The 21421-nt window shown below is 41.2% G+C and overlaps 2 protein-coding genes across 2 annotated transcripts in view; one reads left to right on the plus strand and one right to left on the minus strand.

The window, feature by feature from the left end:
• The first annotated feature begins 2237 nt into the window (after window positions 1-2237).
• olfml3a (olfactomedin-like 3a) lies at window positions 2238-14151 on the plus strand. Its single transcript, XM_034696255.1, has 3 exons — window positions 2238-2538; window positions 6957-7269; window positions 12900-14151. Exons 1-3 carry the CDS (start codon window positions 2428-2430, stop codon window positions 13682-13684), a joined length of 1209 nt encoding a protein of 402 aa, XP_034552146.1. The 5' UTR covers window positions 2238-2427; the 3' UTR covers window positions 13685-14151.
• A 1688-nt stretch (window positions 14152-15839) lies between these two features.
• The window catches only part of syt6a (synaptotagmin VIa), a 66769-nt gene continuing 61187 nt past the window's right edge, over window positions 15840-21421 (minus strand). Inside the window, exon 7 of the mRNA XM_034695027.1 lies at window positions 15840-20873. Within this exon, the coding sequence (XP_034550918.1) occupies window positions 20802-20873 (72 nt within the window). The 3' untranslated portion in view covers window positions 15840-20801. The remainder of the gene's footprint in view (window positions 20874-21421) is intronic.

Here is a 21421-nt window from a genome sequence, read left to right on the forward strand (position 1 = left end):
CTTCTGCTTGCAGACTGTTTCTGTGCATGGAGAAGGTTTATCTCTCTCAAATTTTGTTCACATTATTGTTTTTAAATCCGTGCTCATTTTTGCAAAGTGAAACTATCCACCTGACAGGTACTGTTTCTTAATATCTACATTTAACAACATTATCATCACACAGGTGTGCTTTAAACACTGAGGACTCTTATTTTGTTCTTTTGAAAGTTGTCCTTGGGCCGTTTTTCCTTTATTCGATAGGACAGCAGAAGAAAAACAAGAAAAGATTGGAGGAAGGAGTGGGAATTGACGTGCAGCAGAGGGCCGAGGGTGGAATCAAAGCCACGACTGCTACGACAAGGACCGTAGCCTCTGTCTCCAGGAGGCACTGTAACCATTGAGCTAACCAGCACCTCTAACTTTGTTTTTTATATGGACCCACATTCTCTCCAGCATGAGCAGGAAACTATAGTGTACAATCAACACAGGAATACCACCTTAAACCTCCTAATATACCACCTTATATCAACTTATACACCACCTTATACTATCTTATATACCACCTTATATACCAACTTATACCATCTTGTACCAGCTTGTTTTCCACCTTATATACCACCTTACATACCACCTTATCCCCCCTTATATACCACCTTTTATACCACCTTATGCCATCTTATATACCACCCTATACCCTACCTTATATACCACCTTATACAACCTTATATACCACCTTACATACCACCTTTTATTCCACCTTATACCGTGTGTCAGTTTACGGTTATATACTTTTCTCATTGCTTTCTCTCCGTGTTATGGTGATTTTTCATTGCTTCATTGAATTCATTGCTTTTTGTCCTGCCTCACCCTTTTTCTCTCCCTTTCTCCTCCTTCCACTTTCTCTGCCTCAACCTTGTACTGACCCTACACAGGACTTGAACCCAGAACCATCAGACTGAAAGGCATCAGCTCTGTCCACCACACCATATAGCTGCTTTTTTTTGTCATTTTCATTCCACCGTTTTGTTGTAGTAGATTAAAAGCACAGTACAACCATAGTCTGAGGAAAGTGTTTCATTTCCATCCCACATAGTGGAATGAAAGCCCATAGTGGGATTTCAACCCAGAACCATCATATTGGAAGGTAGCAGGCCTATCCTCAACACCCCAAGCTTCTTCATTGAGGTTCATTTTGTAGGTCTCATCATTTAACCATTTGGATTTTGTACTTTAAAAGCAGAGTTCAAACTACAGTGTGAGGAAAGTGTTTCATTTTCATCTCCCGTGGACAATAGGCGCCAGGATTCAAACCCAGGACCCTTGCATTGAAAGGTATAAGCCCTGTCCACCACACCACAGAGCTGCTTGGCAGTGCATGTCCCTTTAGGTCTTTTCATTTCACAATTTTAGTTGTGGTAGTTTGAAAGCACAGCTCATCCACATTGTGAGGAAAGTGTTTTCTTTCCATCTCACATTGGAAGCCCATAGTAAGTTAAGAACCAAGAACCATCATATTGAAAGGTAGCAGGCCTATCCTCAACACCACGGGGCTGCGTCAAGCTTTCTTTTGTAGGTCTTTTCAACTGCAATATTTTAAACCTTCACATTTTTCAATTTTCAACCCCAGAGGTTTCTGCTGGACTATTCAACCACCCGTTGGGTTGTCAGTCTATCACAGGGCTTTATATAGACAGACAACCAAACATATTCACACCTACAGGAAATTTGAAGTCACTAATTACCTGACAAGCATGTCAAGTATGAGAGAGCCATTGCATGCATGGGGAAAACATGCAAACTCCACACTCTACCTGGGATTTAAACCCGGAACCCACTTGCTGCGAGGCGACCCCTGCACCACTATGCAGACTACCTTAAGATAAATAACATGTTAGCATAGAAAGCCCATGTGGAGACCTAACAAACGTCTACTTCTTTTCCTGATCATCTTTTACACACTCTACATAAATAACTACTTCAATGCAGAACTTTTACTGTAAGTGTGATTTTTTTTCACAGTGTGGAATTGGTAGGAAGGAAAAGATCCAAATCCTCCCCCCACAGCTTATTGACAAAAGCCTTTAGTGTAACACGATTATGACAGTGTGTACAACATGTGCAACAAACTCACATCCCGTGCACAGCGCGGTGCAGCACTCTCACTTTCTGAGGACAGAGAGGGGTAAGAGGCTCAAAGCTCCTCCCTGAGAGTTTGTGAAAACATTCCAGCAAAGTGAGAGCAGTCAAAGAATCAGAAACTCTCAGAGCGGCCTCTCACTCTCTCTATCCTCCACTCCTCTTTGCACATGAACTCACACTGCACACCAGAGTTTGTAGTTTGAAAGTGAAGCTCTGAGGACAGATCTGAAGGAGAACACGTTGAACCTGAAGAATCCTTCAAAACTGGGACGGACGTAGAGACTCAGCTGTCCCATTGATCGGCTCACAATGAAGCCGGTGTTACTCTTCCTTGTTTCCACTGCTTGGACTTTGACTGGAGCCCAGTATTACTACCAGGGGCTGATGGATTATCTGGAGAACAGGCTGCTGGCTATAGAGGTAAGAAGAAAAACAACTTTATAGCCTCATAATTCATCACTGCCTCCCAAGTGACTCAACGAAGTCATTAAACATAAAAAAAAAGTGTGATATTTTTGGGCTCCTGATTGCATCCTCCTCCTCCTTTTATGTGAATTTAATATCTTAACTAATGCATTCCAATTAATGCAATCTCTGCTCAGCTCATCAACTTCGCTGGGGCCTCTGGGGGGGATATCAGTTGATGCATGCAACGCGCAGTTTCTGTCCAACAACATTATAATTCCTGCAGCTTTTTCAAACAATGACACATCCGTAATGAGAACAAGCTCAACCTTTTTGCTGCCATGACATCAGGCATACAAACAGCCTCAAAGAAAGACATGTTGTGCAAAGGTGGAATGAAGCTGCATTACAACAAGGATGCCTGAGGAAAGGATGAAATTACTCAGAGGTTATTTTCGTGTTTGAAAACAGGTGATAAGACAGCAAAAGAGTGTGATGTGAAATGCAGGAGTCGTTTCAGTGAGGTCTCATTCAAATATATCTTCTAATGTATTCATTGCGAGTGTATTTTCAGTGTTGGGATTTTCCTTTTTCATCAGCCGTGTTGCTGTAATGTAAAAAATGACAATCCTAAGGCGGTTACCAGCATGAAATGAATTGTCTATTTACAGCTAAATCCAGCTCCCTACACCCCCTGTGGGTCCCCTCCAGTCTCATTTCCAATCTGCTGTTTCTACTCCTGCATTGATGTGAACATGGAGAATCATCAGCAGGTTTTCATTGAACTTTCATTTCCTTTTGACCACAGGCCCACAGCCAGCAGTGTGAGAAAATGAAACCAAGGCAAGGGGAGGCAGAGGAGAGGCCTTCGGTTATTACATTTTGCTCTGAATAATTTACCTGTCAGCCGCACAGTGACAGTCACAACACTGATCAGACCCACTGCTGCTTTCTCTTTGGTGATATGATAATGCTTGAGTGATTCATATTTTACCACCTGGGATTTCTTATGACAGGCGACAAGACTAAGGCCTGATCCCAATTTCCCTTCTTGACCCTCCCTTCAGTTTTGAAGTGACCTATTTCCTGTAGTGGCCTTTCAGATTAAAGCTACAGGGCATGAGTGTTAAAATATTTACCTTCATCTTTATCATCTCTTTTCTTCTATTTTCATCCATTGACTTTTTTTTAGGACGTGCTTATTTTGAAGAGCTGAATACATAATTTAGATCTACCATAAACTCCATAATAGAAGTTGCAGTGATATATAAGAGGCAGTCTGTTTTGGGGGGTCTGTTAGAGGGAAGAAAAGGTCTTAACTGTCTCCCTGCATGATGAAGTCCACAAAAGGCAGTTTCTGCACAGCTGTACAGCTCTTTCTACTTCCATCTGTTTTTGCCATGTGAAGTTTGCAACCCTAGCTGAGGGTATGGTTGTTGAGCTGAGCCCACAGGCGAACTGGAAGCTGTGAGGTAAGGACCCACCCACGTCCAATACACCAGGGCTGTTACATCCGCTGTTGTCATGAATCAGGGAGTCTTTTCAATCAATGAAGCAATGCACAAGATAAATGTACTCAACCGCAGTATTGCCAACTTAGTGACTTTGTTGCTGTATTTAGCAAGTTTTCAGACCCCTCTTGCTACTCTTCTTCAAAAAAGCGACTAGCGACAAATCTAGCATATTTTTCTGGTGATAAAAGGAGACTTTTGGAGACTGTCGTGAAAGCATGTATCGTTCTTACTCTACTCAGCGAGCGGTGGATGCTGCTGTGAGTCCCTCCTAAGCTGCATTCAGAGCAGGAGGCGTTCATCCCTCCACATCCAGACTGCAAGTGTGTCAAGCATGTACGATCCCGCCTACTGTCTCTTTTTGGTCCATTTAGATAGTTAATGTAGATTGCACACATCATCAACATCTCAAAAAAGTTATGGTTGAAAAATGTAATGTTTTACTTTGATTTGTTGTGGGCTGTAAGTGTAGTTATAAACATATTTAGGGTGTTTTTGAACCTCTTTTTGTCTCTCCCTCAACATTACACGTCTCTCCTGCAGCGTCCATTACAATTTAAATTATGCAAATTGAGTGATGACATCATTTAGCGACTTTTAGAACAGCCAATAGCTTCTTTCCTCACTGAGGAGTTGCTCAACAGTGTTCCACCGTTCTCTTTTAAAAAGCATGATTATGACCTAATTGGGGAGGAAAGCTTGTGTGTCGCCTTCAGCGGCTCACGTCTCTATGTGTCCATGTATATTTTGCACAGCAAAGTGGGGACTTCGAAGACACAAAGGATGGGGGGGACTTTTGGATCTTGCCATATTGTGTGTAGTGGGTTGCAAGCATCAAGCCCCATCTTCTAGTTGTCATATTGTAAAAACAATAAATACCTCATCCTGAGATTTAGACTGCTATATCGGTTGCAGCAGTATCCAGGCTGCAGCTCACATTTTAGTTAAAACAAAAATGTAACATCAGTGTGTTTAATATCCTAAACTATGTGGAACTGAAGTTAATGTATATAAGATTAGATGAACAAAACAATGACAACTCACCAATGAATGTCTTTTTTGGCACGTCTTTGCAATGTAACATGACACTGACATCCATCCATCTATCTTATCTGCCTTACCCTGAGCTGAGTGGCAGTGGCAGCAGGCTTTTATAAACACTAACTATTCAGTTAACATAATAAACATCTCTGCAAAGCCTTGTTTGCCTACCTGTCTGGCTGGCACTTAGCAACTTAATTATTCATTCAAGGTTGTTTTATTATGTGCACAAATAAAAGCTTGTCCATAAGTTTGTCAGGAACCATGGGTTCTTTGTTTGGTGCTCATCAGGTTGTGTGCTGTCTGCATTTAAGACACATCATCAACATTTTACAATTTTTTAAATTCTTATTCTTATCCAGATTGTAGAAAAGGTGAAAAGCCATGATTGCTGATGATGTTAGAAAAGGCAAAGTATTGAATATATAGATGGATTCAGAATGATTCATCCTCCTGGGATTATGAATGTCTGTACAAGATTTCACATCACTCCTTGCATAGGTTGTTGAGATCTTTCAGCCTGGGCCCCCACTTTAGTCTAGACCATGGACTGTGTAACATACTGACGTAGTATCCGTGACGTCACCCATCTGTTTCTGAAGCACTGTTTTGAGGCCATATTGCTGCTGTCGAGTGATTGTGACGTAAAGAGGCGGGCTTTGAGCCTCCTCGCCAACAGCTACAGTGTTCCCACCTGTCAATCAAGTCAGCTGTGCCTCTCATTGGAAGACTAGTAATCTCAATATCTTCAAAATTACCGCATTAGAAAAAAATTCACCCCCCGTACAGTGTGTGCAGATCGAGAAATGAGGTATCCAGACTACACTCGTCTTTTGTACCAGGCTGTAAACATGTTTATTTCTGCTGTAAAGATCAGCTTTTTTAAATTGGTGTGTATGTGGTTTTCAGTACTTCCAGAGCCAGCCTCAAGCGGATCCTTGATGAACTGCAGTTTTTAGCACTTCCGCATTGGCCTCATATTATTAGACCGCTTGCTCTAGACCAGGGGTTCTCAAACTTTTTGGAGCCAGGGACCCCTTACAGGTGAGATAATTTTCCAAGGACCCCCTCATAATTGTAACATAGATTTGCACTCTTAGTTGCCCTTGGACCTATTTGTATTGTAAAACGTATCAATGTAAATACTTCAGACCTGTACCATAGTGATAAACAGATAACACTTGATCTTAACACTTAATTTGAATCAAGTAAATACCACTTGTATACTTTAAAACAGAGGGTCATTTCATTCCTTGTGGACTCAACCTGACAGCATTTATACTTTTCAAGTAATTCATCTTAAAAGCTTAAAAACAATGGTGTATATGTTGTTTTTAATGACACAGTACAACTTTATAATTTATTAGTAATGTATTTTAATTATTTCACGGACCCCCACGCTATGGTACACGGACACCCAGGGGTTCCAGGACCCCACTTTGAGAACCCACTGCTCTAGATTAAGGTATCCCAAAACTACCGGCTGAAACGCCATGACATTTTGGAAAGAAGTTCATGGTTTCCAGGGGATGAACCATACCAACTTTGATGGAAACATTTTTGTATTGAAGTGAAATGTGATGACCGTTAGTCGATGGATTTTCAAGACTTTTGGTGCAGACATTCATGTTCTCCTGAGGCTAACTTCTAAAGTTAAACCTCTCATGCAGTGTTACTAGAAGATTTTAACTCTGGTTAAAATTTTTCCAAACACTTCTAAACAATATAACAATTTAATCAGCCTGGAGCTTATAGTTTAAAGTTGTGCTTTGAGTTACTTATGTGAAAAGAGTTGTTTTGTTACTGGCTTATGTAAAGTCTGGAGAAAGAACATCCTTTAATGTATTGCAACACTTGTTTTGCTCTGCCCATGTCTGCTAGGACCGTATGCAGTTCTGGCACGAACAATCCCATCGCTACCACACAGAGCTGAAAGACTTCAAAAAGCTAACGACTGAGGCCATGGATGCACTGAGCAAAGAACACAGCCTGCTGTTCAAAGACCTGGAAGGAGCTTCGGTCCGGGTGGATCGGGTGGAGCGGGAGATGGACTACGTGGAGTCACAGACCTCGCCTCGGGCCTGTGCGAACAAGGCAGACAAGGTGGTGGAGCAGGGAGCCTGGGGACTGGAGGAGAGCAGAGGAGAAGAGGAGGAGGAAAAAGACTGGGAGGAGGTGCAGTCGAAAGTCTCTGGTGAGCTGCAAAGAAATTCATGCACACTTCTTTCTTCCTTGGAGCTCTATTTTTCATTCACGGCAGCTCCCTGGCACAGTCCCACTCTATATAGCATACAGTAGCTTAGTTAGTTAAAAGTAGCATTACACATCAAACCAGGAAATATACCACCGTTTTTTCAATGCTTCTGTCTTGGAAAAGCTCCTGGAAAACTGGGAACAAACACAGTGCTGTTAGAACTCATTTAAGGAAGAGCTTTGAGTCAGTGGGCCGTCATGTTTTCCAGGAGCAATGTGGCTCGATGCAACTCATTTATTTCAGCAGAGCCTTTTCTTTGTATGAGATGTTTGAGCACCAAGTTTGTCTTTATAATCCTTCGATCCAAAGACATGCTGCTGCAAACAACTCAGAGACAGAACTGCTTCTCCCGGTCATTTGTTTGGATAATACAGGGGCTTTAATGCATGATATGTAATGCTTTTTGAGGTATGTTGTTGAAGTAACATTTGTAATGAATTGCAGCTATAAAAGCACAGATTGAATGATTGAACTAATGATAGATAGATTGATGATCCATCTATTTATGCTGATGTTGACACCTTATGACAGGTCAAAGTTGAGTTTTATCATCATCACCAGCCTTGTGACAGAAGCTTCCAACTAAAGGTTAACTTACCGTCTTCTTGTACAAGAGATTCTGCTTGACACTCTGTCCATAAACATCCTGTCTTTTTTCTCTTTACAAAATCCTAAAACCTTCCAAACTGGTTTAAATGTATTTTTGGGTGCGAGTAGAGTACCTCGTTTTTATCTTTCATCACATCCAACGTGATTTGCGCTGCAGTGGAAGTCACGCTGCAGCAAATGCTTGCTGGCTAGCTGGTTCCTGAGTCTTCTTCTTCTGCTGCTGCTTGTTCCTTGTCTTTCCTCTGTTTTACAGCAAGTGGCAACTAGCTTAAAGAACCACAAAGAAGCACATTACTGTTATGTATGCAATCAGTTAACCCTCCTGTTATGTTTGTTTCTTAGGGACAGCAATAATGTTCCCGGGTCAACTTGACCCGGGGCATATTTAATGATTCCAAAGTGTCAGAACCCAAAAGAAAATCCCAATTGACATTCTTAAAATCTCATTATTAACTCTATTACTAACCATTTAAATCAAGATTTAGTGCATTGGTGTTCTTAAAATTTCACAGATCATAGTGTGATGAAAATTCATTTTAAAACTTATGTACGTTGGATAGTGATTGGGGTGAAATATGTAATAGTTGCAAAGAAACATTTAGTATTGGACACTTCTGACCCCATTTAGCCTCCACTTTGACTGCAGGGTCAAATTGACCCACGAACAGTATCTATGTAATATAAACATGCAGGGGGGGTTGCAAGTATGTGCAATGTATTATTTTCTTTTTATATGTTGTTCACGCTAATTAAGCCAAGCAGAAGAAGTTTCATAGTGATAAAATACTTTTAACATTTTGTTCTAGATTTTTTAACTTTAAAATGGGTCAATTTGACCCGCAACATAACAGGAGGGTTAAACGGTATTACCCTATGCTTATTTTTAGCACATATCAATATTTCAGTTTCTTAAAAAAGACTAGCCAGCTGGTTAGCGGGCCTTCTTCTTCTTCTGCTGCTGCTGCTTGTTCCTTGTCTTTCCATTTTTTAAAGCAGGTGGCAACTAGCGTACAGAACAACAACTGCCTCCAGCTATCTTTCCATCAATTAAACGGTAACACTGTATGCTAATTTTTTAGCACATATCAATGTTTCAGTTTCTTTAAAAGATGATTAATAGTGGTATATTGTGATAGCCCTAAAACAGTATGATTTTAATGAGGATTCCCTGGCTTTCAGAGACAGCCTCCAGTGGACACTTAAGGAACTGCAGTTTTTTTGCACTTCCACATTGGCTTCATTTTTCAACACCAGAGGTTGCTGCTAGGTTAGACCAGATTTTTGTGTTAGGGAATACTCAAATCTGTTCTACATACCTGACAGAATAAGCAAGGAGATAAAGTACACCACTTCATCCAAAGGAGCTGCCCTAATACACCCAAAAGGGAACGTTTATGCACACATTAAGCAATATATCTATATTTTCATGCTTAATTGGTTCCTGAAGTTAAATCTCTTAATGGTTGCTCAGTAAATCCCTTCTGCCCTGTTTATAATGACACACAATACAAAGTAAACAAAACAAATATTGATTTTGCTGACTCAATAAGACAATCAATAACACGTACATTCAGGAATGATGTGGTAATATCATAAGCACTCTGCACAGAACACGAATGCTATTCATGCTCTACATAATCAAAGGGCATTGCTCTCATTCAGACGATGAGGTACAAAGCAGATGAAGGTACAAAGCAGAGCAGAAGCCTTTTCTTTTTCTTTGTGTGTGTAAGATCTCTTGTTCATTCCTGAGCTGTGTATGTGCGGCAGACAGGAAGCTGCCCTGAAGCTGTGGCGATACACTCTGAGCTCATGTTCTCAGGAGTGAGCTCTGCACACAGTGAACCATTGTGAAGGTCTGTTTAGTGACCCAAAACAAACTTCACTGCATTGTGGGGACCCATTTCAGATCTGTGTGCAGGATGCAGATTTTGCTGCAGGACAACATCAGGGGGAACATCCTTTGTCGGTGTGTTTTAGTCCAAGTTTGGTACTAACCTGACTCTCCTGCAGAGAGCTTGCTGTGTGTGTGTGTGTGTGTGTGTGTGTGTGTGTGTGTGCGCTGCACTAATTCTTCTTCCAGTAATGAGCCTCTGTGTCCTATTTTTCTCCGACTGGTTTAAATTTGCCTTCATTTGGAGAGCGAGATATTGACTGCTGCAGGCTGTTTGATGTTTTCTAAATGTTAGGTTGCAAATAACATTTCAGTTTAGCAGTGGAGATTCACTGAAGCATGCTAATGGAACAAATTGTGTCAGCCAGGGAGATAAATCTAAATTAAATCATCATAATTACATTCACTTTAGACTTTTTATAACTATTGTGTCATTTTTCACAATTATAGACACACAATCAGAGGTGAGGCCGCCTCAACACATGGTGTTCCCTGTTATTACCCACTAAAGAGGCTTTTTAGTGCTGAAAACTTGTCTTCAAAACTTTTAACACTTCTCAGTAACATAAGCATTATTGACTGAAGGTTTTATTAAATGTTGTTTTGAAGACTTTAACTTCACAAAAACTTTAATCTGCTCTGTCATTCTGTCTGTTCATTTGATTGACAGCAAGTCAGCTTGAGTTTACAACCCACAACTGTCAACACATTTCTACTCAAAATAAGAGCTTTGTTGCTCCTTGTTTTTTATGCTGCACAAACCTATCACATAGAGGTACGAGGATATTGCTTCATGCACAAGTCTACACTGCATGTTGAAACTTAAGCCTCATATAAACTAATTGTTTTGGGATCGCCTCTTAAGTTGTGTGTAATGCAAAATGGGTTTGAACAACTTTTGGATGTACAACAGATGTACCTTTCATCTGGGTAGCAGAGTGTGAGGCTTCTTTAAGTGATGTGGCCAAACATGGAAAAATTAAGAGCAGCTTTGAGAGGCTGCTTTTCCTGAGTGTTTTTTTCCCTGTGTGGTTTGAAGTCTCTAAAAAGGTGGTGTGAGGTCCTGGCTTCCGTATCAGGATGTTTGTCAGAGTGGAACACGATATGCAGACAGGACTTAATGCTGTGAATGAACTAATGCATGTGTCTGAACAAAGTAGGTGAGGCCACATTGGCATAGGCTGGTAGGAAAGCAGTGTCTGTTGGCAGACCCTTCAGTTACTGAAGTTGACTGTAAAATACCTCCACATAATCACAAGTTTCGTGGGTTTTTTCAAAATATTTTTGGGGAATTTTAGCCTTTTATTGACAGGACAGCTGAAGAGAGAATGGGGGATGACATGCAGCAAATGGTTGAGGTTGGGAGTCGGTCCAGCGACCTCTGCAACGGGGACTATAGACTCTGGATTTGGGGCACACTTAGACGGCTAGGCCAACTGCACCCCATAATCAAAAGTTTAAGAGAACAAGTTTTATAAATCAAGATAGAACAAAGTACCATGCCTTTGCTAGCTAGCAAATGAGTCTCTGGCTTGTACTCAAGGGCGGATCAAGACTTTTTGGACTGTGGTTGCTCAAACGCAATGGGACACTGACTTTTGCAGGGAGGCATGAAGTCTCTGTTAATGAACCCAATTGGCACTGCGCCTCAACCTCCTCCAACTGTTGGATGTGAATCCTAATGTCACCCTGATTGGTGCTGACATATTGTGCTCTTGCAGCCAAGGCATGCAGAAAAGTGATCTTGGACTGAAGTCACACCACTTCCACTAAGAAGAACACACATTGAACTTAATGATAAAACTGTACAGATCTCTCAGGAGGATCCTGAGTGCTGGCTCAGGGCGGGCAAGTGCCTGCCTGAGACCAGGGAGTAGGATCCACCTGAGCCCTAAAGCTCTCCTGCAAAAATTAGAAGATAAATTGATGGATGGATGCCCTGTTAATCTAAGTTAAATGTTTGGTTCAACTGAAGTTCAAACATATTATACTTTTATTTGCAGGAAGGAAATGTGAATAGATTTTATAGCGTGAATATAAAGATGGCATGTGATGTTAAATATGTTGTTACGGGTCTGCAAGTCTCATGACATGAAGGGCAGAGGTCACTGACAGGGACACTAACAAAAAGAAACTTAAACCCTTATAAACAACAAATGTGAGGCCTTTGCGGTCTCAGAGGTGGAGTGGAGGTGTAAAACTCCACAGCCACCCACTAATTCTACTACAATTAAGTAGACAAACTAAGGAAATAGCCCAAATGAACGGTGTAGTCACTTGGCAGAGAGAAAAACCAAATGCACAAAATCTCCTGAGAGATTAAACCTCTTTTTAATTCTCTTTGTCACCCTCCTTTTCTCCACAACACACCCACAAGACATACACACTCTCGTTCATCAACACTCTTCACACAAAACCCAGAGAAAGGAACAGAAGGTGTTGACTTCTCTGTTGCACACACTAAACTGAGGGACAACAACTCCTTTTATTGAGCAGCCAGGGTGATGAGCTCAAGCTTGGTGCAATGAGGGCAGGTGCTCTCAATGATGGGCTCGTTAGGAGCCCTGGAGGTCACCTACTACCTCCATCTGTAAAAATGTGGACAGTATGATCTGGGACATGACTTAAGCAGGTCAAGATTATTTTCTATCTTGATCTAAAATGTTTATTTTAAAATTTTATTTTAGAAATATGTTTACTAATGTGCCTGTAAGTCTCAGGATATCAATATATATGTGACTTTCTTAAAACTGTCCTCCAAACAGTTATTGTCCTGTCCTGTACATGGCTGCCTGTGTTGGGGCGTATGTTTTGACTTTGCATGACTCACTCCAGGTTGAATCATCGGTGCAGAAGATAAGCAGCCGTTGAAATGAGAAAACATCTGTTTCTTTTATTAAAATGTTGTGGAGGCCTCGGAAAACTCTGTATTTCATGTCAACAAGAAGCATGACGTATTTTCTGTGACCGGACAAGCCAACATTCAATCACGAACATGTTCTTCTGTGGATATTTTGAATCACAAAAACATTATTTTCTCCCTCTTGTGTTCTCTCTCTGTCTGCAGACTGTGTGGAAATCCTCTCTGGCATCAGATCAGTGAAGATCCTGAAGAGAGTGGGCAGTCCTAAGGGCATGTGGACTAGAGACCCCAGATCTTCCAAGGTTTATGTCTTTAATGGGACATCAGGGGATAGTATCTACCAGTTCAACTCTGTCCGGGACTTCTCCAGCTCCCTTGGTGTCTCCAGCAGCAGAGAGATCCGACTTCCATCTGAGTTTAGCGGCACAGGCAGCTCTGTTTACAACGGCTATCTGTACTACATTCAGCAGGAGGATGAAACGGACGTGCAGGTGGTCAGATTCGACCTGATGACTGGCATGGTGACTGACATCGCCATGTTCCCGGTGGAGAGCCATGCTCTGGTGTATAGTCTCAACCCAGAGACTGTTGCAGACCTTGCAGCAGACAATGAAGGCCTCTGGCTTCTTTATGCTGCCAGTGACAATGAACCAAACATCCACCTAGCAAAGATGGACCCCGACACACTCGATATAGAACAAATCTGGGACACCAGATGCCCTCGAGAGAATGCAGAAGCAGCTTTTGTAGTCTGTGGGACCGTCTATGTTGTTTACAACACCCGTCTGGCCAGCCGGTCTCGAGTTCAGTGCCTTTTTGACGTCAACGACATGATAGTCAGTGAGGAGGCTCCACTACTTTACTTCCCCAGGAGATACGGAGCCCACGCAAGTCTGAAATACAATCCTGAAGAGAAGCAGCTCTACGGCTGGGACGATGGATACCAAATCATCTACAGACTGACCATGAAGAGGAAACTGCTGGTTTGACAGCAGGGGAGTGGTGTCATATTATCAAAGGCAGTGAGGAATATCATGAGGAAACAGTTAGAATAGAAGTCTGCAGACTCTTCACTCACAGGAGACACATCCCATAGACTGTATTCTACAAGTGGACGTGGCGCCACGTCTTCTTTCCAGAAACCAAAGCAGACATAACTGTTTTCACACATCGAGAACTTTGGTATCTAACCAGCATTTTTTTGACATTATTAGCATTTTAGAAACACTCACCAGTTATAAGAAGTGGAAGTAGCCTCAGGGTTTGAAAAAAGCCAAAACAGATTGGTCTCAAATTTGCATTCTCCACTGGATGCAAAAAAAACAAGTCTGATTTAATGCCAGACTACAAGAAAGTGATCCCACTTTGTACTTGATTCATGCCTCTGTAAATACTGATGATTTTAAGGTTCCATTAACTAGTTTCAAATGTAAATAAAGCCAAACCTATCAGGCCAGAGATGCTTTTTGTTAGATATCTACTGTTGTTTGTCTCAAGTTAAGTAATTCAAGTAGGAGAGTTAAAGTCTAGAGAGCAGCATTAAAACAGGAGTTGTACCAAAGAGAATTACCAGCCAATATCACTCCAGTCACCCCCTATGGTCATCGGCTTTATGTAGTGCCCAAAGAATGGGACTCCAAATACAAGCAGCCAAACAGAGTCCCTTCCTTGCCAGGTTGGCCTGACTCAGAGAGGGTTAGGAGCTTTGGATTGGAGGGAGCTCGGAGCTGAGCTTCTACTCCTTCACTCCAAAAGAGCTGCATGGAGTGGCGTGGGAAGCTAGACCCAGTGGCATAGACCCAGCAAACATTGCAGGGATCACTCATCTAACTTGGAGGCGTAGCTTGGGGAAACATGGATGTAGTTTCATTGATGTCTGCCATTGGTTTCTGAATCAGAGTTTAAAGCAAAAAAAGATGGCGGTTGGAAATGCTAAGTTTAACTCATTTCAGGCTGATCTACAAACTGGCTAAGAGATACAATTGAGCAAACGCCTACAAGCCTTAATATAATCAAAAATGCATCCTCCTGCATTGTGACCATGAATAAAAGAAATTAACTTAAGAGAGTGAGGATGGCCGTTTTGACATGGGGCTAAGTGGAGATTCCTTGGCTTTTGGAGACAGCCTCAAGTGGACACTTGAGGAACTGCACTGAATTTCTGTGTTTGCTTCATATTTTAACAGCAGGCGTTGCAGATTGCTTGGGAAAAGGATGTCTGGTCCAATTTGCTTATCTAGTTTGGTGGGACGAAAATGGATAAATGGATGGAAAGGCAGTATTCTTTAAATTCTGATGACTTTTTACTGAGAAGTTTTACTGAAATACAAGGCAGCCTGTGATTGACGAGGGCCAACCTGTCAATCAGGATTGAGTGCATATTCAAACTGTTATCCATACCATTGTCACCTTTGGCCACAAAACTGAAACAGCAAATTCCAATATGGTGAACTTTACCAATGCACTGCGTCCCAAGGCAAGGCATTGCTCTCTGTTTCCAACCCCCACCTGTGGTCATGAGCTTTTGGCAGCAAAAGGTTGAGGTGCATCTGATTGGAGTGTCTCCTTGGTGCCACTCTTTGGAGATCCTGGGTTAGACCTTGCTTCATTTTCCACCTGACCTGAGACACTTCAGGATTTTCAAGGAGGAGCTGGGAAGGATTTGTAGAGAGAGGGATGTCAGGGGTCTTGATGACTTGCCATAGCTACTGCCACCAACCTGACCCTTTATAAGTGGAAGAAAACGGATGGATGGATGAGCTTGAGGCTTCAAAACCATTAGTTTGATGTTTCATTGGTTACCTTCACTTCTTGTATTCATCCTTCTCAATACAGAGAACCATTTATATCACTCTTTTTAAGCCAATTAGAGCGATTTGGAACAGTTATTTATTCATTCAAATCCTTTCTTTCACCAAAACAAAGAGAGATGTAAATGCCCCTCAGTTTCTTAAAGGCTGTCAAGGCTTAACACTATATGCTGTGTGTGTGTGTGAGTGTGTATGTCGTCTCCCCTCATTTAATTTGACCATTTGAGTCAGGCAAAAATCTCATTTCCTTTCAGCCTGCTCCTGCTTGTTAAGCCTCTGGCTGTGTTGTCATTATTTGCTGCATGTTGCCACAAAACTAACGGCACAGAACCCACTTTGCATAAATCTTTTAATCAAAGAAAAGAAAATCATGTCACAGAACTGATAAGACATCACATCTCATGGGAGGAAAAAAACAAAACACCACTCTCTTTTCTGCTGTTGATTTTCAGACTGGTGGAAAGAAAAGAAAAAGACAATTTGTGAGTTTACTTTATTACACACTGGGTCACTCTTTACTGTGAGTCGTCGTATCATCTAAAATGAACTCATAATAGACTTTAATTTGAACTAACAACTGTTGATATCGATCACCAGGACATTTTTTTTTCAAACATTTCTATTATTACAAATACAAAATGTTCAATAAAAAACTGGAAATTCAGTGCTATCATAACAGTTGGAAGGGATACAAGATCATATCAAGAAACGTTACAATATTAGGCGAAGCTAGGAGGGTTTGAAACAGTCCATAAACTGAGGCAATGGATTCAACAGGTTTCATCTACGAGGAAAAAAAACACAGCACGTTGTCAGAGAAATATATGAGCATCATAAAGCACGTGATTTCAAAAAAAGGAGGAGAAACTGTATCATTTATCAACCACTTTTCAAAATTTACACCAAAATAACATTAAAAAGCTATGATAGTCACAGAGTATAGATTCTTACCATCACAACAACTGTGTGAACGAGAGCAAATGTCAAAGTGCCACGTTTGTGAGGAGGGGGGTTGATGCTATGATGGATTACGCCAAGCACAAACAATAACGCACTGACTCGTTCTCGCTGGAACAAGCGCCAATTAGAGAAATGCCACTGCTCCGTAGATGCTGACCTGTCCACCTATCAGCTGCCCCCGCGCTGTCGTCTCAGATCTCACAAACACACACAGGTACTCAGCTTTCCCATGGAGGAAATTGCGAAAACAGATCCAAGCAGGTCTGCTGGATGCATCTGCTCGTGTCTCCCTTTTCACAAACTCCGTGACATACAGCTCGTACAGTCGTCTGCAGCTGAGGACCGTCGTATTTCTTGTCTCGTGTCCCGGCAGTCTAGACCTGTCAAAGCCTCAGCCAAGAACATTATTACACATCAGATTAAAGCTGCTGTGGGCTGCTGTCGAGATAATGCGAATGCTGTTCAATAAATGGGCCTCATATCGAAAAGAAATTATCTGTACAAGCATCAGCAAATTCAACCCCTGACTGTCTCTTGGCACTTTCCATCCCTGATATCATTCTGGCTCAAGTTGAACATTTCCTGGCCTGAAATGTTCTGATGCTATCTGTGCTTGACACGATGAAAAAAATATTGCAGCTGGGGAGTCGGCCTGAAACTGGAGGAAAATAATGTGAATAGAAACCAAGTTACATGTTTTATTCTCATCACAAAGTCTTATGGATCCTCTTATATCTCCAATATTTGAAAAGCTGTGATTGGAGTCTGCAAAGAACTGAGGGGGCGTGTGCTGCAGAGGGGTAGAAGAAAAAGTCTCACGAGTAGTCTTACATAATTTTGCTCTACATTAAAATTTGTATGCATCACATACAAGAAAATCTAATTCAGCCTGCAGGCAATAGACACTCTCTGACCATTGACTTATATGGAGAGCAGATTTATCCAAACAGCACACAACCAAACTCATCTGACCAGAGTTTTACCTGATCCTGCTGCATTTTTTGAGTTCTGGATGTGTAAGATCAGGAAAGTCAGGTGACTTTTGATGGCTTGTTGACATCATTGTGGTATAAAAAGAAGAGCCAGGTAATCTTTGATAAAGGTAAGGATAGTTAAAGCTATCACTTACAGGCAAAATTGAACTTTGATGTACGCAATGCATGGAATTTTAAAGAATTGAAGTAATGTTTGTATAAAACACGTCGCCAAATAGCTTCTGTATGAGTATTTTTCATGTGGAAACAAAGCAATGGATAGAAAACCAGTATAATTTCTGTTGAAAGGTGGTAATCATCCCAGCTATCTTACTCATTGCCAAAAAAGTTAAGTATTTGGAGTACTGGCAGCACTTAGCTGCATGCCTTTCCAAAAATCTATCTTCACAGTTTATATTCCACAATATTTACTGCCCTATCCTCCCAATAAAGGCCAGAAACAGCCTTAATAATAATATTAATCCTCACTAAAAGTTTATTCCATTAAATGTTTTTGTCCTTATCTGGTGACGATCACCAAACTTTCCCTGACGAGGACCTGATTGGTCTTTTTATGGCATTGGGGCCGTGTGTGCAGGCTTATCTCCCTTGTCCTGATGCTGGTTTTTATTTGCCCTGCACCTCAGTAGTGTGTGTATAACTGCTGTTCTTGAATCATCCTTGCATTTCCAAAGCTGTTTAACACACTTCATCAAGCTACAACAGAAAGGCTCTAACATTGCAGACAGAAGCAATGATGTCACTGCTAACACAAACCCAAATTTCCAGTTTACTCTTTCACAATTTGAGATATTTGTGCTTCATTTTGTTTGAAAATGATGTTTTTACCTCTCTAGTTTTTCCCACCACACCATGCCCCCCTTGAAATTAGAGGTCTCTCCCAGGTTAAATGCTAATAGCAAGTTATGAGCTGCATGTTTCCACACATTTCTTCTGTTTTGGTGCATTGCATGATAAAAACTGACTTTCTCATAAGCTTTCATTCTTTTTCCTCTACCCCTCTGAGCACATGCATCTCAAAGCTCATAAAGTCGTGTATTAAAACAAAACAAGAGTCCCACTAGGGGAGGTAAACAGGAGGACAGAGGAAACAGAAACCAAATGATCATGTTTTTTACTCGTCACAAAGCCACAGAAGCCAAAATGCGGCAGCGCTTGCATTTATTTTCTGAATACTGTTATCCTGAGAGCAGGAGCCAATTGTTTTATTATGTCTAGATTTTAAAAAGCTCTAATGGGTTGATGTGTTTTGTTACATCAAGAAAACAAATGCCAAGTTTCTTAAGAATATAAGAAGAACTTTCTAAAGTAAAGACAACATATTATCTCAAGATGACAGGATGATAATAGAGAACTAGTTACTTTAATCTGACCTGATTTAATCTCAGGTTGGACGCTGTAATTGTCCAGCTCCCATGCATGCATGCTGTCATGGCTCTCCACTCCTCTGATTAGCAATTTAAGTAACCAGAGGAAATGACCTTCTGTTTTCTCATGATCGCGTGTTGATTATCTCGATGTCTTGAGATAACGAGGATGGTCTTCCTGACAAATGAAACTAATTGGTGATTCTGCGACAACAGCATTGAAAAGATAAAAGCAAGCGTGGCTGTTAGCGTGACAACAGAACAGCTATTGGACAGTGCCAGGTTGAATTTTGTGCATCTAAAACTTATCTTATTGCAGAGAAAGGGAATAAAATAAAATGCAGAGATCCATTAAATAAAAAGAGGAGGGGAACCTGTGCAAAGAGAAGTAGCATAACAGCAGCGCTGCAGTCTTTGTCTCAACTACATCTTCAACATAAAGTATGTTCCTCATCGTAGATCAAGCATCTGGATGGCAACTCAGACACACGTGATCTCTGTACAACAGCATGACGGATGACTGGATAAACATCAAAAAGCTGCAGGTTTCTACACTCAAAAGACAAAAATCTTCACCTTTTTAGTGTTTGGATTTTTCTCAATCAACACCACCAACAAAGCTACGTATATTCAAAATGTCTTTTATGTTGTTTTTTTTTTATCTATATCTATCATTAATTCTTTTCAGATTTTCTGTTTAGAAATTAAAAAAAAACATACACACAGTAACCGGCTGTACATGAAACTATACACATCCACCGAAAGCTGTTCAGCGAAAAAACAACAAGAGGAGACGAAGAAGGGCTTCAGTCTGAAGGAAAACAAGAGTATTAGTGTGTTTGAATAGGAAGCAAAGGGTGACATTTCTCAAAAGCAAACATCAAACAGACAAAGAGGTAAGGGTGTGTAAAGTGTGCTCGCTATTTCAAAGTTTACTGAAACCCTCAGAGCTCCCTTAACACCCGCTTTAATCTGCTGAAATTACAGTTTTGAAATGTTTTCTGTCCAAGGTTTGATTTTTAGTTACTTGTTGTGTTTAAAAAGCAATTTTTTGCCTCTCTGAGTAAACAGAACCTTCTGCTTCTGGTGGAGAAAATCATCGAAGATGGAAAGCATTGTTTAGTTTCGCAGCTGAAATCAGATACGACACTGCAGCCAATTTGCTCCGGTGTGATTACCGATAATCCTGTTGTTTCTTCCACTTTCCTGAAAACACACTAAGTCTGCAAATATCCAAGTATTCCATTCACCCTGTCCTGAACCCTCCTCATCAGATAATTGCTTATGTAATTGATGAAACTGGAAGTACAGTGAACTCAGCTGGAGCTGAAATTCATTTCAATTTTGCTATTCACAAACAATAACAACTAATGGAGAGATTTAATATCTAATAGTTCAAAAATGCTACAGTTTAGATCCGCTCTTGTGCTGACACAGCACTTTGAAATTCAGTGAGAGAGAGCTGTAGAGTGTGGAAATTGCTTCACATCCTGTTTTTTGATCGTCTCTTTTTCTACCGTGTCCTCTGCTTTCCTCTTTTAAACTTCAGCTGCTCTCAGGGAGCGAGATCCGAGTGAGTTTTTTCCATCAAAGAGTCTCTGCAGCACAAAGCTGAATCTTCACTTCTTCCTCAGAGTCTCCTTTGAGGACGCAGAGATCCGTCTCAGCTCGGACAGCCCAATATCAAACGTCTGTCAGAGTGCAGCTCTTGGTCATCACAACACCCACATTTTCAATTCAGTGACCCTAAACTTTAACCCCAAAAAGACTGCACCTCACACATCTAACTGACTGACTGGTCCTAGATCAGTTCTTGGGAGTGCTCTGGGACTGAGGAAGGGAGGGACACAGAGAGAGAGAGAGTGAGAGGGAGAGACAGTGGGGTTGTGTTTCTCCTCAATCAGACAGACAGGACGTGGATCAGCAGGAGGGAGGAAACCCCCTTCTGGGCTGCCGGGTCACAGGTGGCTCTGCTCAGGGACTAGCAGGGGGCCGGGGTGAGGGGCAGGAGCCTTGGCTGTCAAAGCTTGCTGTCCTCGCCTTCCACTGCAGGGCACACACACACACAAGGAAGTGATTCATAACACACACACACGCTGCATTTTTAACTATATATAACTCCTCAGTTACTTCAACACAGAACATATCTATCTATCTATCTATCTATCTATCTATCTGTCTGTCTGTCTGTCTGTCTGTCTGTCTGTCTGTCTGTCTGTCTATCTGTCTATCTGTCTGTCTGTCTGTCTGTCTGTCTGTCTATCTATCTGTCTATCTGTCTCCACGTGTCTCTATGTAAATCACCCACTCAGTATTCTGAGGGTTCAGGGGAATAACATAAAAGACTCTCGGAGCATACAAGGAACATAGACTGAATAATTCATGTCTGTTGAGATGTCAGCGCGCAATCTGGTACAAAGGGAAGAACAAAAACCAGGAAAAACAATCAAAGAAAAATGTAGCTCTTTGAAATATTTAAATGAGAAAAAGTAACATTAGATAAAGAAAAAAGTATTAAGTAGGTCTTAATCCACAATCCCAACTTTCTTAGCTAAATAAAAAAAGAATAAAAACATACAAAAATAATTGAATAA

This window comes from Notolabrus celidotus, chromosome 11 (genome assembly GCF_009762535.1).
Source record: "Notolabrus celidotus isolate fNotCel1 chromosome 11, fNotCel1.pri, whole genome shotgun sequence".
NCBI lineage: Eukaryota > Metazoa > Chordata > Actinopteri > Labriformes > Labridae > Notolabrus > Notolabrus celidotus.

Coding starts and splice junctions, on each gene's coding strand:
- olfml3a (XM_034696255.1), top strand. CDS start 2,428: ATGAAGCCGGTGTTACTCTTCCTTGTTTCCACTGCTTGGACTTTGACT. Junction 2,539..6,956: donor ACAGGCTGCTGGCTATAGAG/GTAAGAAGAAAA, acceptor CATGTCTGCTAG/GACCGTATGCAGTTCTGGCA. Junction 7,270..12,899: donor GGTGCAGTCGAAAGTCTCTG/GTGAGCTGCAAA, acceptor CTCTGTCTGCAG/ACTGTGTGGAAATCCTCTCT.